The 19433-nt window shown below is 38.8% G+C and overlaps 1 protein-coding gene across 5 annotated transcripts in view; it reads left to right on the forward strand.

The window, feature by feature from the left end:
• Positions 1–19433, forward strand: part of MICU3 (mitochondrial calcium uptake family member 3) — a 167498-nt gene that overhangs the window by 113216 nt on the left and 34849 nt on the right. For 2 of the 5 annotated variants that reach the window (XM_056558741.1, XM_056558760.1), the window contains exons 7-8: positions 3130–3201; positions 15618–15710. In XM_056558741.1, the coding sequence (XP_056414716.1) occupies positions 3130–3201; positions 15618–15710 (165 nt within the window). Of the gene's footprint in view, positions 1–3129; positions 3202–7296; positions 7336–15617; positions 15711–19433 lie in introns of all 5 variants that reach the window. The other 3 variants (XM_056558779.1, XM_056558768.1, XM_056558751.1) reach the window with 2 other exon arrangements.

Raw genomic sequence — 19433 nt, forward strand, 5'->3', positions numbered from 1 at the left:
ATGTATAAGGAGAAGTCATATTCCGTTTTAATCAAAAATGACAGCAATAGTTTTCCATTATTTTAACATTATTTGTGAAACCAGTACATGTAATAGAAAAAAAAACTTTTTACACATCCCAGGGACATGCCAAAAGTTTTGATCTGCCTGGGTGGAGTGTTCAGACTGACTTTATCGGACAAACTTGTAAACTTTGTGACGTGAACCAAAAATAAATGTGCAATGGGCAGAACTAACAGGTTGCAGAGCTCTTTTACGGAGCTTTACAGAGCCCTGAAAAATTACCATAAAAAACAAAAAAAGTCACCAACATGGAGTCAAAAGATCACATCCGTGCTTCATATTGCATCCATTTAGCTTGCCGCAGTTAAAACCTTGTGAATTGTTTTGAATAGGAGTCAAAATGACATTTCTGTTTTGTTCTTTTTTATTCTGGGTTATCTGATTTCTGATACTACACGGTGTTATGGTTGTTTCTTGTAAGTTTTTTTTTTCTATTAAAGCCCCCTGAAAAAGTTGCTCATTGATTAAGTAATGATGTGTACAGCACCACAAAGGAATCTTACCAACATACAAAAATCCTAATCATTTAATTGAATTGTGCTGACAGTATGAAAAAAGATCTGCAGGTATGCTTGGTGCCTACTATGCAGACAAATGACTCGGTGTGGAGAGATGATATTTGAGTTGCTGGTTCTCAGCAGAGTATCCCCCCAGATTAACACTGCTTCCTACAAAATACTAATTCCGACCAACTGCAGAGTCTCTGCTATAAGTAGTTAAAAACAAGTCACACCTATATGAAAACATCTATATAGATATTGTGTATGGATTTAATGTTACAAAAGGGCTTCATGGAAGCAGAATGATCAGTATACGATTTTATGAAGTAGTACAATTCCTTATTTTTGTTGTAGTTCAAATCTCTTCTTTATTACATTGTACATCATCCTACAGCATGACTGCATGAAGATATTATTTTTTTTTTGGTATAACAAAAATTTGGGCTATATATCTTTTAACCCCTTAAGGACTCAGTCTATTTTGGCCTTAAAGGGGTTCTCCACCATAAGGGGATTTTAGTATGTACCTGGCAGACAGTAATGGACATGCTTAGGAAGGATCTGAGCTTGTCTTGGGGCTAAATGGCTATGTTGTGAGATTACCATAACACTGTGGATAGCTGTTTGTGAACCAGTATTTCCTGTTTGACCTTTCTTTTTTTGACTACAAATCCCACAATTCCATCTTCCTCCCTCCCACACATCAGCCACCCCACCCATTGAAACATGAATGAGCTGCATCCGTTCAAATCAGTGTGGTTTTCAATCAGGGTGCCTCCAGCTGTTGTATTAGTTGCATCCCTCCACCCATTGAAGCAGACAGGCTCCCTGTCATCAGCTGACTAGTGAGTCAGGTCTCGGCCGCATTGCAACCTGGGACAACAGTCATTTTGTATGCTGGTAAAAATAAATATTGGAGTGAAAATCACAGAAGAATTGTGAGAAAATCGTCACACACAGGTACAGACACTATATTATGAACTACACTAACTTTACAGCCCCTGTAGCATAGTCAAATAAAAAAAATCCTGGAATACCCCTTTAAGGACTCAGACAATTTTATTTTTACGTTTTCGTTTTTTTCCTCCTCGCCTCCCAAAAATTAAAGCTCTTGTATATTTTCATCCACAGACTAGTATGAGGACTTGTTTTTTGCGCGACCAGTTGTCCTTTGTAATGCCATCACTCACTTTACCATTAAATGTATGGTGCAACTAAAAAAATACTTTTTGTGTGGGGAAATTAAAAAGAAAACCCCAATTTAGCAAATTTTGGAAGGTTTCGTTTTCACGCCGTACAATTTACGGTAAAAATGACATGTGTTCTTTATTCTTTGGGTCAATATGATTAAAATGATACCCATGATAACATACTTTTCTATTGCTGTTGCGCTTTAAAAAAAATTGCAAACTTTTTAACCAAATTAGTACGTTTAAAATCCCTCTATTTTGAAGACCTATAACTTTTTCATTTTTCCATATAAGCGGCGGTATGAGGGCTCATTTTTTGTGCCGTGATCTGTTCTTTTTATTGATACCATATTTGCATATATAAAACTTTTAATACATTTTTTTAAATCAATTTTTGGGGAATAAAATGTTATAAAAAAGCAGCAATTTTGGACTTTTTTTTTTTTGCGTTCACGCCGCTCACTGTACGGTATCATTAACATTATAATTTAATAGTTTGGATATTTACACACGCAGCGATACCAAATATGTTTATAAAAAATTAATTCTACACTTTTTAGGGCTGAAATGGGGAAAATGGGACATTTTACATTTTTATTGGGGGAGGGGATTTTTCAAATTTTTTTAAACTTTTTAAAAAACTTTTTTTACTTTTATTTTTACACTTTAATAGTCCCCATAGGGGACTATTTATAGCAATCATTTGGTTGCTAATACTGTTCATATAGGGCATAGCACTGATCAGTGTTATCGTTCATCTTCTGCTCTGGTCTGCTAGATCTCAGACCAGAGCAGAAGACCCGTGGAAGGCAGCGGAGGCAGGTGAGGAGATGTGTCCGCAGCGCTGCAGATGCCGTGATCTGTATTTATCACGGCATCTGAGGGGTTAATTACCGGCGGGTCCCTGGCTGCTATCAGTAGCTGGGACCTGCCGCGCATGACCCGAGCATCGCTCCGGCATTAAGTACCACCTCACCAGGACGTACATTTATGTCCTGCGTCGTTAAGGGGTTAATATATTTTGTGTTTATATAAGATGATGGTCCAGCCTAATCATAAACTGGTTCCCATTGTTGTTGCTAAAGTCCAATTCAAACAGTGTAAATATTTTCATCACATTTATTTTTACATGAATATTTTCAATGCAACCTTTTTTTTACTGATTACAAACAAGATTGTGCATGTAAAATAAAATACACTGCAACTTTTTAGGAACTGGGAACCCAGCCAAAACCCCTCCCTGTGGCGGAGAGATTCCAAAATCTGCAGTATTTGGTCCATTGGGCTCAATAAATTACAATAAAAAAAAAAATGTCTTTATCACTATTATACAGTTCTACAACTTGTTTGTTTTTTTGTCTTATTTATTTTTTCAGCTGCAGGAAATATTCCGAAGGAAAAATGAAAAGAAAGAACGGAAAGGAGAAGAGGAAAAGTGTGCACAACTGGTAACATGTTTAATAATGCTTATAATACTCAATAGGTAGCCTTTATAGAATGATATATATATATACCTGCAGCCATAGACACTTATCCCCATCTGCTGGATAGGGGATAAGTGTCTGATCGCAGGGAGACCCCCTGCGATCTTCTGTACAGGAGGGGTGTCGGCTGCAGCATGACACCACGGCCAACACACATCCCTGCTTTTCCCATAGAGCTGTATAGAGGGGTTGTGTCGTCGACCTCAGTGAGGTCGACGACACACGCATTAGCCGTAAAAAGCCTCGGTAATGCCAGGTCCCCGTACGGGATATCGCAGGGGGTCCCAGTGTTGTGAAAATCACATTATATAGAGAGAAAATACGCTTTTTCAGGACCCTCTATAGTACACACCATGTTTCAGACATAGAATTTGGAGTTAGCCTCACCTGGAGCAGCTAGTCCAGTAACAGGTTAAGAGCAGTACAGGACCTCTCTATACTGTAGGGTTGCACTACTAGACAGCAAATCAGTTCATGCATTTCAATAATATAGGGGTTTTACCAGTGAAATGCCCACTCTGATTGGTCTTCCAGCCATTCACATGAGCTATGGATCTGGACAGTTTCTGGCATTGTATGTTGAGTATGGTTTCAAGTTGAAAATATTGTAATCTGAGGCCATTGTAGCTTGAGGTATCATGGTATAAATATGGTATAGGTCAAGTTGTTTGCCGCAGATTGTGCTAAAATTCTGATCTATTGGCATTTGCGATCTGAGGCAATGTCTAGTAGGGTAAGGAAGGCTTTCTATTCACACCAGTTTCTTGTTTAATTCCAACTCAACGTCCAGATCCATCGGTCACATGAATTGCATAAAATTTTTTAGATATTTTATGTGTGCTCATCTGGTTTTTATTTGGTAAAATTATAATTACTACCATATGATTAATGTAAAAGTAGGACAACAGGGACATTTATATTGCATAAGTGGTTGTCATATTCTCAGCACTGTACGTCATCATTACGATCATTATGTGGAAACCTGCGATCATTAAATGAGCTCGTTCCTTTTGTTGCACATTGTTTTCCAAAAACTTTGTTTGCTTAAGGCACAATAGGACAGATGTGTTATCTCAGATGGGATTAGCATTAATGCTCTAGTTATTTTGTACAGTAGGAAAAGCCAAAGAAATACTTTTGAGGGAGCAAACACTGAATGTACATTTAACTGGAAGAAATGGTTATAGATTATTTTGTTCATGCACCAAACAACCCATTCTTCTCTTTGTAAAGTTTATAAATAACACATTTAGATGTCATTAGAAGGTTAAACAAAAGTAAGGGGAATTTACACATTGCAGATTTGTTGCAGACATTTCTGCAGCTGAAAATCATTATCTATTATATGGTTGAGGATGAATAAAATAAATTTCTGCAACAAATCTGCTGCATGTGAATTCCCCTTTATTCTGAAGATTTGTAACACAGTCGAATTTTAAGGGGTACTCTGCCCCTAGACCCTCTTATCCCCTATCCAAAGGAGCGGCGGGACCCCCGCTATCTCGTCTACTGGACCCCAGACATCCTGTGCACCGAGCGGACTTTGCTCTGTGCCGGATGACTGGTGATGCGGGGTGGAGGCTTTTGACATCACGGTCACTCCCCGCTCGTGATGTCACGGCCATGCCCCGTCAATGCAAGTCTATGAGAGGGGGCGTGACCGCTATCACGCCCCCTCCCATAGACTTGCATTGAGGGGGCATGATGTCACGAGCGGGACGTAACGCGATCAGACATCTTATCCCCTATTCTTTACACAGGGGATAAGATGTCTAGGGGCAGAGTACCCCTTTAACCACAAAATTTAGGAACACCTGCACCACAAGGAAAGTATTATCAGTAGATTCACAGAAAGACAGAATTTGCAGGATATGCCATGAATGCAGGATAGGTTCGGGTCATTTATTTGGAAACGTTAATTTACGCATCTGGTTGCAATAGGAAAAAACTGCCATTGGTAGCCACCTCAAAATGGTGAATATGGGACATATAGATGAAAGAACCAGACTTAGACTGGCACCTATCAGGCATTTAGGGCATAAACTGTGGCTAAACTTTATATAAAGTCCTCTTGTATTGAGCTGGTAGCAAAATGGTCCCCTTCTGTGTATGCAAAAGACAAAACAGCTTGTTTTAAAGATGGATTCACTGATGAGCATTTAAATGTACCATGTCAATATATATATATATATATATATATATATATATATATATATATATATACATATTCACTAATGGGAGTACGAATCCCTAACAAGTTTACATAGACATAGAAAAGAGATGCATGAAAAACCAGTTCAAGTGCAGTTGCCCAGGGGGTTTCAGCTGCGGTTTCTGTTTGGGACCACCCAGCATGTGTGAACCAGCTGAGCTTTACAGCAGTTAGCTGGTCCTTAATAATGGTGGAAGACCTGTATCCATGGGATATAACAAACACCACAGGGAAAGATCAACTTTGCCATAAGAATGAGAAATGTGACTGCTGTCATTTACTGTAAGGGACAGGGACTACTATGTGGGAAACCTGCTTCCTTTTTCTCACCTCAAAGAACAAACCACGTTTCTAGCAGGGTATCATTGTAAAAGATAGGGCAGTATTTGGGAATTTTTATGTCTTTTTTAACATTCAGTATCAACTTTATGTTGAGTTTCCTATGTCTGAAAATGGTAAAAAAAAAAAAAAAAGATATTCTGGATATATATATATATATATATATATATATATATATATATATATATTTTTTTTTTTTTTTTAAGATATAAAATTTATATTTGATATTTTTATTTCAAAACTAGTATGGCCTTGGCAGAGCAGTTAATGTTGAAGTGAATAATGTAGGTTTAGGGACTTTAATGCAATAAAGATATTGGGCCTCATTTACTAATCTGAAACCAACCAGTTTTTGTCAGATTTTTTTGGGCGCTGAGTGTCTGAGACATGTCTGCGACAGTGTGCGTCAGGAAAATCCGACAAACCCGACATTGCACTGTGAAAAGCCTAAAGTGGGCGTGGTCTGTCGCAGAGGGGGCGTGGTAGACCCAAAAAAGGGTGTGGTTTCACAACCTATTTACTATTGAATTCACAGAAAATCATGTGGATAAATAGCTGGAAATTTCCACCTAGAAAAAGCTGGTCAGAAAATTTTTCCGACTTTTCCCTATAGTAAATAAAGAGGATTCATGCAAGTCTGAAACATTTCCCACTAGTAAAAACTTAGTAAATGACACTCTTAGTAAATGAGGCCCATTGTAACATTTTCTGTCTACAGCTCTGATGCAGGTTAATGTGTTCCATGGTTATAGACTACAACCAAATCTAGAGTCATCTGATCCTACGGTCATACTCCCATATCTGTGGTTGAAAAATGATGCTACATAGGATTTATTTGAAAATAGATATACATATTAGATAACTGTTGGTGGAGAGAGAATAAGGTTCTACTAGACCATCCTCCGATAACATGCTCAATACATCTCCCCATCAGGGGACAATCATGAGACCTTCCATGCACATTTTATACAATATGTGTGGCCATCTTTAGAGAGATGTTCATTCTTCAAGACAGTCAACATTTCGGGGAACAGTCTGGCTTCTATAAACTGCTGACTGTATTATGAAGAGGACTGTGGTCGCACAGGCCAAAATAATGGTCTGTTTGATGTATAACACCCTCAATGTAACTAGTGAGCTCTGGTGACACGTATGTATCAAAAATAAAATAGACTTTTCATTGTACTCTCTATAGAACACCTATGTGGTAAGTGTCCATTATTATCATGTGGAACCATTGATATATGTATAATTCTGATGTTATTGAAGTTATTTAATAAAAGGTAAGTTACATGTCCTGTTTTTATCTATACCACTCAGACTATAAACTTACTTGATCTGTGTTACATTGTAAATTGTGCTCCATCTGTCTGTTTTCTATCGTCTGTAAATATTGAGAGATGTGCATGCCTTAACCTATTCTGTTTGTCTTCTTCCCTTTTATCTTGCTGTTCACGACTTGACTCTGAAATGTGACACTTCACTTGGGCCTTGTTGGTGTATGTAAGCGTCTACAACTTTATGGATACCTTGCAACAACTAACGGTGTATGTACTTAAACACGCAATGTGCAAGTCTTGCTTGTGAGAACTGTCACTGCTTACTAGAACAACTGCTTCTGTTAAGACAAACTCATATTTTTCTATCAGTGTTACATGTCATGGATCTGTTCATGTTTTAGGTTAACTCATAGTGTTGGATAGATTTAATCACTTGCATGCATTTTTACATTTTTTCTAAAACTAATACCGGTAGATAGTAGACCTATATTTTACCTAAGTCCATGGGTAATTATTATGTATAAGTGTTCACAGAAGCAGAATAGTTAGCTCGTTAAAACTTAACCTTTATTAGTATTGATGATAAGATAAGTAGTCCTCAAAAAACAATAGAAAATAAATCAGGTATAGGTAGGATGGAAATTAGAGCACAGACAAGTGATATTGGGCTCCAAACCATCACCTATCACAAAAACCAAATATCCTACAAGACACCATCTGTGCCAATACACACAAAATAAGTGTTAATATTCCCGACACGTTTCTCCCCCCTGCAACAGGGATAATGTGAAGCAATGCAGGGTTCATCAGGGGATACAGATGTAGGAATAAAATAAATACACAGCGATGCAGCTGGTAATAGTAACTGCCAGCTAGTAAAAGATGTACGGTCCGATAAGGACCACTAACTCTGACCCAATGGTACAGTCCTTGATGCGAGATGAATAACCTGGGTAGCCGGGTGATGACGGCTGGTCCCCTCCTGGCAGCAGCAGTAGTAATTATTATGTATAACTAAACCTGAGAGACAGTATATATCTTATTAAGGAAGTAGAAGCTTTGTGTTAGGTCTCAGATAAGGAAATCGATGACAATTTAAGGGGGTATTGTCTCACTAGATTATGATATCACTCTATGATTGATAGGGGTCAGACCTCTAGGACCCTCATCGTTCATCTGACACAGTTGTATAGCTGTTAGGGTATAAAGGAGAACTGCACCTTTTAATTGGCTGATGGTGGTTGGCAAACTTATAAAATCTCCTTTTTATTCCTTAAAGGGGTTATCCAGGAAAAAACTTTTTTATATATATCAACTGGCTCCAGAAAGTTAAACAGATTTGTAAATTACTTCTATTAAAAAATCTTAATCCTTTCAGTACTTATGAGCTGCTGAAGTTGAGCTGTTCTTTTCTGTCTAAGTGCTCTCTGATGACACATGTCTCGGGAAATGTCCAGAGTAGAAGCAAATCCCCATAGCAAACCTCTTCTACTCTGTGCAGTTCCCGAGACAGACAGAGATGTCAGCAGAGAGTACTGTTGCCAGACAGAAAAGAACAAATCAACTTCAGCAGCTGATAATTATTGGAAGGATTAAGATTTTTTAATAGAAGTAATTTACAAATCTGTTTAACTTTCTGGAGCCAGTTAATATATAAAAAAAAGTTTTTTCCTGGAATACCCCTTTAAACTAGTGTCAAGGACGCAGAGCCAGGGTACTCAAGTGCCACACCCTGGCACACCCCTGCTCTAGCTTTTACCTCCCAGCACCTCCTTGACTGATTCACCCTAACAGCTTTAGAAAAGTTTATGTAGCTCTTAACAAAAAATACTGCTGACAAATTCCCTTTTAGTATACTCTTATTCCAGTCGCTAAACACCAGCAAACTATACATTTAGAAACCCCATGCAGATTTGTTATGTGAAGGTATCATATCACAGCAGCTACAACAGTGTAATCTTCGCACATAATATTTAGAAGTACATGATCCAGGGAATCTGTCATCAGGGTACACCCAAAAGTGACGAATGCGCAGTAGTCAACATCAGAAGACAGAAGGAGGGTTATGAATATGCTGGAGGAGGAAGTGGGCTTGACATCAACTGCACTTGAGGCCTGGGGGTTTAGCATATAAAGAAAACCGGCAGTGTCACCCACACTATAAGCCTGTACGTATGGGTTAATGCAAGTAAAACTGTTGACCGATTCCCTTTAATATGTAACCAATGAAGTAAAAAAAAATGTTGGATGCTTAAATTTTTTTCAACAAATGTGTAAACATTCCGTAAACAACACAGCACCTTATTTTGGCTACGGTAATTTTGTCATGATCGGCGAAGCAGTTTTTTGTTAGAGATTTTTCTTCACTGCTGGATTTTAAGCTACACCCAGAAAACAGTTCAGATTATTTATTGCTTTTGCTCCAAGTATGACCTGCCTTCTTAGTTAGGTTCACTTTCTTATGTTACTATCCAAGTCATACTCCATTTATTCCCTTAGTACTCGGTAGTGACAATTCCACCTGAGAACGTCTGTAAATGCCTGTTGCCTGCTGCTGCACGTTTCTCAGATGTCAAAATTTAGTGTTGTTTTCTTTCCTTTTTCTCTAGTCACTGGAGCGTTCCTTACAGTCCACTTTTAAGTGTTTTGGGGATCGGTATTTAATGAAGATATGTCAATATTTTTACTGTTGCTAATTACTTGTTATTTTTGCTCTCCTTCATACAGAATGACACAAGTAGAATAGGATGTGTCTGTCTTACTGCTTTTCTTATAGGGACCTTTATTAATGTTATGATTATGGTACAGTACCAGCATTTCTGCTGAGCCACTACGTTATACTGGGCCATTGCGAACAAAAACAGTAGACTTATATGGACACTAAAAATATACAGACATTCAACATGATCCTCTCAAGTGTCACCATAACCACTAGAGAGGCCAAGTAGAGTAATAAAATGCATACTGACTTATCAAATTGGATAAAAAAAAAAACTACCAGCGTTCCGTAAAAAGATTACATTAGCAAATAAAGCTTATTGGTATGATGAAACGTTATACAAGTTTTTAATGTATTTTTCTTACACTTCTGTGACCCCCCCCCCCCCCCCCCCCCAATTTAAACTATATACATACAATTTTTCTAACCAAAACTGTAGTATAAGTTTTAGTCAGGGCCTGGAGTACCATGGGCCTCTATATTCCATACTCTATACTGTACCTGGGGTCCGTTAACCCGCTGAGTCGAGAGCTATGGTAAGATTCTACACATATTATTTTACATCTGTCCCCAGTGATTTTAACTGTTGCCACTGGGGACTGCCACAGCTACTACCAGGTATAACCACACCTGCCAACAAGAATTTCCATACTGTAGCTGCCAGCAGGTGTTACTATAGCCACTACCTGGTATCCACAGCTGCATTCAGCCATTTACACAATTGCCACCAGATAGTACAAGAACTGTTTCCAAGTATCCTAACAGCTGCCACCATGTATTTCCACCACTATACCCCAGGAAGTTGCCACATAGCTTTATTTCCATACATCTCTGCTGGTTTCTCCAGACTTAGAAGAAGCATGATTTTTTCTTTGAGTCAGGAAACAACTTTCTATTATTCTCCACATTTTCAAGATCTCTACTTACCATAGTTCATGGTTTACTTGTTCACTTTTAGAGACTGAAATTCTTTCCTGGTCCTGGAGCTGTACACCCATGTGTTCATCACTTGACCATTGAATTTCAGCAAGCAGAGATTTTGAGAACTGTGAGAATCTGATGCACAAGGCATATGAGAAAGTTGTATAACAATAGATAAACTTTATTTACTGAAATGAGAATAACCCTTTAACTGAGACTCATCTTGGTAAGGTGAAATTAAAATTATATATGATACACATCTACAAACTTTCATGCTTAGTAACGTATGTTATCTTAAAGCAGACCTGTCAGTAGAGATGAGCCAAGTTAGTGATTCAATTCGTCACAAACTTCTCGGCTCAGCATTTGCTGACTTTAACCTGCATAAATTAGTTCAGCTTTCAGGTGCTCTGGGGGGCTTGAAAAGGTGGATACACTCCTAGGACTGTATCCACCCATTCCAGCCCACCGGAGGACCTGAAAGCTGAACTAATTTATGCAGGCTAAAGTCAGCAACTGCCGAGCCGAGAAGTTCGTGACAAATTGAATCACTGTAACATCTCTACCTGCAAAAAAACATGCGTAATAAATAAATAAGGAGATGGCTAGAGAGAACTAGTCATCAGGATTCTGGGGGGAAAAAAATGTCTCCATTGTCCTCTACAGCGCCAAGATATAAGCCTTTTTACTGTTATGTGTAACACTCACGTTTCAAAAGACAGCAACTCCGGTGGATGTTGAACCGCTGGACCTGTGTGGCAGATGACTCAGACCGTACCAGGGAGCTGAGTCTAAGGTGCCGCTGGTTTTCACCAGAGCCCACTGCAAAGCTGGATGGGCTTGCTGCAGCAGGCGGCACCCAGGTCGCTAACCCTGGCACGGCTCAACCACACAGACGGCTAAGGAGATGCGAGGCACAGGAGGGATAAGGCAGCTCGTAGTCAGGATAGAAGAAGGTCAAGGCAGGCGCCACAGTAGCGTAGTCAGGACGTAGCAGAAGGTCAGTATGCAGGCGGCAGTTGAACAAGGTCAAGTCACAGAGCCTAGGATCAGATACACGATAAGGCAACGCTCAGGAATGCTTTCTCTCAGGCACAAGGCAACAAAGATCTGGCAGGGAAGTGAGTAGGGTAGAGGAATTTATCAATGAGCCACAGGTGAATTACACTAATGAGCGCACTGGCCCTTTAAATCTTAAAGCTCTGGCACTCGCTAGGGGACGGGGACATGTGCGCCGGAGCAGAGAGGCAGAGGCTGGGGCAGGAGAAGCACCAGGGAGTGACGGCCTGGGGCTCCCATGCGGGCACGTCCCGCGATGCGAGTCCCAGCCCCGCTGGCAGCAGCATGTAACGGGACCATGCGCTCACGTCCAGCTTGTGCAGCCAGAGCGCATAACGAAACATTATGCAAATAGCGTTCAAGTACCATTGGGGCGCTATATAGCCAAATGTTAAAGGGGTACTCTTATTTTATTTATTTATTTATTTTTAAATCAACTGGTGCCAGAAAGTCAAACAAGATCTTAATCTTTTCAGTACTTAACAGCTGCTGTATGCTCCCCAGGATGTTTATTTGTTTTGAACTTTCTTTTCTGTCTGACCAAAGTACTCTCTGCTGACACCTCAGTCCATGTCAGGAACTGTCCAAGGCAGGATATGTTTGCTATGGGGATTTGCTCCTGCTCTAGACAGTTCCGGACATGTACAGAGGTGTCAGCAGAGAGCACTGTTGTCAAACAGAAAAGAAATTTAAAAAAAAGAACTTCCTGTGGAGCATACCGCAGCTGATAAGGACTGGAAGGATTAAGATTTTTAAATAGAAGTAATTTACAAATCTGTTTAACTTTCTGGCACCAGTTGATTTGGAAAAAAAATTTTTTCCACTGGAGTACCCTTTTAATACTAATAATAGGTAATCCTATACTGTACCCTTCACTAGTAAGTAAAGGTAATAGAGATTTTAGTTATACCCATTACATACTTGAGAAATTTGGTGAACACCAGATAGGTAGCAGCTATTATGCTGCTCAATCCACCTGATTATTTTAGAAACATAGGTTACAATTATACAGTAGGGGACATGTACACTTTAATAATAGTTGCATAAAGAGGGCCAGCAGTTGCTCTTTATTAAAGCCCAGTAGTGTGTTGTAATGTCTTTTATCAGCTATCAAGGCTATAAGCTCCCTGTGAGTAGCTCTTGACTGCCTGTGTCCCTATAACAACACTTCCTTCCTTTCCTTTGCTTGAGAAACCCTTAACCTGCTTGGACAGTTATTACTAATATCCAGAAACAGTAGAATATTACAGTAAGAGACACATTAGTTTTGCTACAAACAGAGGAAAACATGAACCTGCTTCCACAATAAGGAATCCTTTATATTAGCAAGTCAATAGGCTTCTTTGTGATCATAGATACATTGCACACTTCAACTTTCCCAGTGCTTGTAAGTAGCTACAAAGTGGTGTTCAGTGCCACCGTATCATGTAGTTGTCAGAAAGCCAGAGCAGTAATGTGAATGTCTTTTGTTTCCATACTGCTCACTTCTGGCTTCGATTTACTGATGTCATATAACTTCTTCCGAGCCAAGGCTCTATCCCTGCTCACTATACTACATTGTAATACTAGACAGAGGCTTCGATTTCTACAACTTAAATGTCTCCTTAGTCTACTGAATACATAAAAACATATGTCTTATTTTCATTGGAGCACCGGATTGTAGCGGAGGCTAGAGTAGGAGATGATGAGACCGGCCTAAAGCCGGGAGAGATGAGCAGTGAATAGCGACCAGCGTCGCTTCAGCGACGCTGGTCGCTATTCACTGCTCATCTCTCCCTTCTTTAGGCCGGTCTCATCATCTTCTACTCTAGCCTCCGCTACAATCCGGTACTCTGAGGAAGGTCCTACAAGGATCGAAATGTCAGTATTGATTTACATTGTGGATTGCATAAAATAAAAATTCTACATTATTATCAACCTGTTTGAGTGCCAAGTCTTCTAGTTGTATGAGCTATTAAGGATTGGGATCCTAATTGAGCACCATATCAAGTGAGAGTACCGTATTCTGTTTCCTTTATTGTCATTGGAGACATAAAATAGTTTTAGCCAGTCTTGCTACAAGTTTCCAAGAGCTTCATTGGGTACTCCTAGCACAACATACTGGTGGCACTGGCTGATACACACAGCTCTGTTCACATCACATTTCTTCCCCATGTTTGGTAAATATGGTGAAAATAACTCTATAGGACAAACATCTATAGGACCAAAAGAGTGTCTTTTTGACAACCACTGGTTGGTAAACATCATCATACCATTATACAGTGCTTTATGTTGGACCCTTTCATCATAGGTGTATGCCAAAAATACTTCTAACAGGCTTTAACCTGTTGTGAACAGAGTACATAATAAAAATAAGACCATTGTTCTTGTGCTTATTATACTACCATCAGCTGCCACCCTTCCAGGCCCTTCATTGATTTCCAATGTGCATAATCCAACTACCCATAGAGTATGAGATTGAACCAACCTAAATGCCACCTCCCTATACTGTACACAGATTCTGTCTGATCAGACTGCACTCATAAAAGACCACTTACAGAAGTGTTAAATGGGTTATCCATTTACCCTGCACTGATCAGCTGTTTAGAAGAGGCAGCGCTGTTTAAACGGCTCAGCTACAACTAAAAGTATAGCGTTGTGTAGTGATATCCAGTGTAAACCATATAGAAGCCTCAACATACAGGGTCACAGCTTCCTCCAAAGAGCTGATCATCCCGGGTGCTGAGAGTCAGACCCCACTAACTATCAATAACCTATCCTAAGGCTAGGCCATCAGTCGTGAATTTATTTCTGATAACTTTGTTTTGTTTTTGTTTTTCATTTTCTTTTGATCTTATTTTTACAATATTAAACCTGACTTACCAATTGCTGCAGCTGATACCTCTAACACAGTAATTCCACCAGAACGTTTGCCATTTTCCCACATTCTTTTTTCCCAGGCTCTACTAATCTTTTTAAATAACATGCATGCTTCTCTCTCTCTTTGGTATGGGAGGGAATATAGTACAATGCCGACTTTTCATACATTTTCATAGAGCTTCTCATGTTTGAGATACCTGTGGAAATAACTGATCAAACAAAAGGCTATTTCATATGACTATCCATCCATCATTACGTTTTTACATACAGATCCATCGATAGGGGCCGTAGATGTGACTGCTGTTATTTGCGCTAGTCAGAGCAGTATAATGGGATACATTTACATTACAGTATAAACATATGTGATTCTTCCTACTGTCCATGTGCAGTGCTGTATTCAATCTTACGAAACAAAACTAAAGAAAAAAAGTAATATAGAAACTCAACAGAAACAATGTAAACAGGGAACTAGATAAGTCGTTTAGGGACAGCCCTGTTAGAGTGTATGGACAGTATAGCACCTCATTCCCCCCATGAGCTTGAGTGAAGTCAATGTGAATACCATGTAATGTTACTTTTCCTATGTAGTGGCCCCTGCAGGGGTAATCCATAGCCAGATCTATCTTCCACAGGTAAAGCCATCTGTCTACCCGGGATCTGATCATTCCGACAGGTCTTAGTTTAAAGGGATTGTCATTCACCACACAACCCTTTTGAAGTCCTTCCATCTATCTTAAACCATTGGACTCTGGCTTTGTTGTTTCTTGGATGGCCCATGAAGGACAGTAGTTTAGAGATTGTTTATAGAAAGTATTAACAAGAGTACTGAAATATAAAATGCTGCAACATAATATACATGTGTGATAACTTGTTATAGATTATAAGGATAATCCCTTTTTTTATATTTCTAATCCTTGAACCTTGTACCATGTTTCTGTTAAATAAGTATGTCTGTATTTCCTAGTATTTATGCTTCTTACAACTTCTGCAGGCACTTAAAACAGATGCACAAGATATCTCTAGAAGCTATTGGGATACTGTGAGACGTGGCACAAGCCAAGCCCTCTTTTCGGACCTTGCAGAGGTACAAATTAACCTCTGGTCCAATTAAGATTGCATTAACCTGCATGTTGGAATACTTCTTATGCATGGGACTGTTGGCTTCTTCTATTGCTTTTTCTTTACAGCTTGTGTATATGTAATGTATCCATATTATTTACTGTTTTGTGTATATGTAATGTTTCCATATTATTTACTGCTTTGTATAAATGTAATGTATCTATATTACCGTATATGCTCGAGTATTAGCCGTTCCGAATATAAGCCGAGGCCCCTAATTTCACCCCAAAAACCTAGGAAAAGTTATTGACTCGACTATAAGCCTAGGGTGGGAAATACATCATCCCCTCATGTCATCATCCAGACCCCTGTCATTAACACCCCGTCATCCTCACCCTGTCATCATCACCCCGTCATCCTCACCCTTTCATTATCACCCTCGTCATCATCCCCCCCCCCCCCTTCATCATCACCGCCTGTCAATCCCTTCTCAGTGGTTTTCAACCTGCGGACCTCCAGATGTTGCAAAACTACAACACCCAGCATGGCCGGACAGCCATTGACAGGCAGGGATTGACAGGCAGAGATGGACGTCCTGGACCATCCTCTCACAGCTAAGACAGAAACGTTTTTTTTGTTCACTCGAGTATAAGCCGAGGGGGGCGTTTTCAGCACGAAAAATCATGCTGAAAAACTCGGCTTATACTCGAGTATATACGGTATATACTGTTTTGTGTATATGTTATGTATCCATATTATTAACTTTTTATATATATATATGTTATGTATTCATATTAGTTATGGTTTAAATGTTAGTTATTTATATGTGTAAGTTATTTTTATGTGAGTTTGAATGTCCAATAATTATATTTGGGGAAAGGCTAAAAGAGATCTTCTGATAATGCAACAGGAGATATAATGTGCCCTCCAACTTGTATAACAACAAAATCATATTACAATTTATATTCCATTGTTCGCTTTTATACTTTCACAGAATGTGTGTGGATTCCCATATACATATTCTTAAATTGTAAGTCCACCTTCACTGTTTTACAGTTTATGTAGAGAAGTCATGCTACATTTGCTTTACTTCTCACACACTGTTCCTTGGTTACATCTTATTTTGTAGTTTAAAGCTGCATTTAGAATGTTAACAGCTTCAGAGCGGAAATCACCCACTATTTCCACTTTAAAAACATCTTCCTTCTACTTCAGTGATTCCCAACCATATAACTGCAAAAGGATACCAAAAAATGTTTTTCCTAGAGAACCCAAATTCCATTCATACCTCAAAGAACCTTTGCATAAGGGCGGTGAATTGTTCTATATTTCTTATCCAGTCTTACAATTTGGTTGGAATATGTTTACTGCATTGTGACAGATATTTATAAAACTGAAATAAGTGGCAGATATTGATGCTTTGTACAGGGGAACCCCAGATCAGAGCTTTGGAAAACTCAAGGTTCCTGGGTAACCTAGTTCAGAAATACTGATCTTGTTACTGCCTATTGTTAAGGGTTTATTTATACTTAAAAAATATACACATATGCTATTTCAAATGCAAATACTCTTGATTCTTTATATAAGACTCATCATAATACAAGAATCCAATACATAATAATCACCCAGGTGAGTCAAATAGTCCGCATGATGTCGCAGGGAGACAATACAGGCTTCTTAGGAATCCATCTGCTCCTGCACCAAACTTTCTTTTCCAGCCGTCTCCATTCACTGCCGGCCTAATAGATAGAACGTAAGCACGCATGCAACGTTTCAAGGGTTGACACCCTCTTTCTCAAGCATAGTGAACGTATCCCATCACCATATTAAGCAGACAAACAAATCTCGTGGGATTTCAGCTCAAGGGTAAAACCAAACAAAAATATATTACAAAAGAATAAAATTGTCTCCATAAACATAGATCCGGATAGCAGCAGTAAGTAACATTATAGAAAAACATTAAAATTACAAATCTCATTAATCCCATGGGGTTTTAACATGCACCGTTTTTGTATCTAGTGTACCTCACTTTTCAATAATCATTCTTTAATCTGTTCCTTATTTTCACCTTCGATATTCTCCAATACCTGCCATCTAAGTTCATTTACATTATGTCCATACGCAAAGAAATGTCTCGCAACACTAGTGTCAAATTTTTCTTTCTGTTTCTGACTTTGATCATCATTTTCCTTTTTATATGTACGTATTGCACTTTTATGTTCATTTAATTGTTTTATTGCCCTCATTGTCTGACCTACATAAGCTTTCCCGCAAGGGCACTTTAGTAGGTGGACAACCTGTGTACTATTGCAAGAATGCCATCCTCTGATCGGGGTCTTACTCCCTTTCATTGGATGGACCACTACATCTCCTTTTAATAATAGCATTGCAATTCTGACAGGATAGACATGAAAAGGTACCTGATCATCTAGCTTTCAAAAATGTTTGTTTTCCTGTTTTTTTCTTCATTATATCAGCTCTTATAAGATGGTTAGCGATTGACTTGTTTTTCCTATATATAAATCTCAGGCGATTACGGAACAGATGGACGACTTTCTCGTCTGCACCCAAAAGACCCCAGTACTTATATATATTTTTCTTAATCACTCCAAAATGATTAAGAAAACTATATATAAGTACTGGGGTCTTTTGGGTGCAGACGAGAAAGTCGTCCATCTGTTCCGTAAGCGCCCGAGATTTATATATAGGAAAAACAAGTCAATTGCTAACCATCTTATAAGAGCTGATATAAGGAAGAAAAAAACAGGAAAACAAACATTTTTGAAAGCTAGATGATCAGGCACCTTTTCATGTCTGTTCTGTCAGAATTGCAATGCTATTATTAAAAGGAGATGTAGTGGTTCATCCAATGAAAGGGAGTAAGACCCCGATCAGAGGATGGCATTCTTGCAATAGTACACAGGTTGTCCACCTAAAAAAGTGCCCTTGCAGGAAAGCTTATGTAGGTCAGACAATGAGGGCAATAAAACAATTAAATGAACATAAAAGTACAATACGTACATATAAAAAGGAAAATGATGATCAAAGTCAGAAACAGAAAGAAAAATTTGAAACTAGTGTTGCAAGACATTTCTTTGACTATGGGCATAATGTAAATGAACTTAGATGGCAGGTATTGGAGAATATCGAAGGTGAAAATAAGGAACAGATTAAAGAATGATTATTGAAAAGTGAGGTACACTGGATACAAAAACGGTGCATGTTAAAACCCCATGGGATTAATGAGATTTGTAATTTTAATGTTTTTCTATAATGTTACTTACTGCTGCTATCCGGATCTATGTTTATGGAGACAATTTTATTCTTTTGCTATATATTTTTGTTTGGTTTTACCCTGGAGCTGAAATCCCGCGAGATTTGTTTGTCTGCTTAATATGGTGAGGGGATACGTTCACTATGCTTGAGAAAGAGGGTGTCAACCCTTGAAACGTTGCATGCGTGCTCACGTTCTATCTATTAGGCCGGCAGTGAATGGAGACGGCTGGAAAAGAAAGTTTGGTGCAGGAGCAGATGGATTCCTAAGAAGCCTGTATTGTCTCCCTGCGACATCATGCGGACTATTTGACTCACCTGGGTGATTATTATGTATTGGATTCTTATAATATGAGGAATCTTAGAAAAAGCTAGAAGCTTAGGAAGGAAGCTTAGATAATAGCGTATGTGTATATTTTTGAAGACTGGTATATTACTGAGTTATAGAGCACTCAGTCACTACGTTTTCATCACC

The sequence above is a fragment of the Hyla sarda genome, chromosome 1 (genome assembly GCF_029499605.1).
Source record: "Hyla sarda isolate aHylSar1 chromosome 1, aHylSar1.hap1, whole genome shotgun sequence".
Lineage (NCBI taxonomy): Eukaryota > Metazoa > Chordata > Amphibia > Anura > Hylidae > Hyla > Hyla sarda.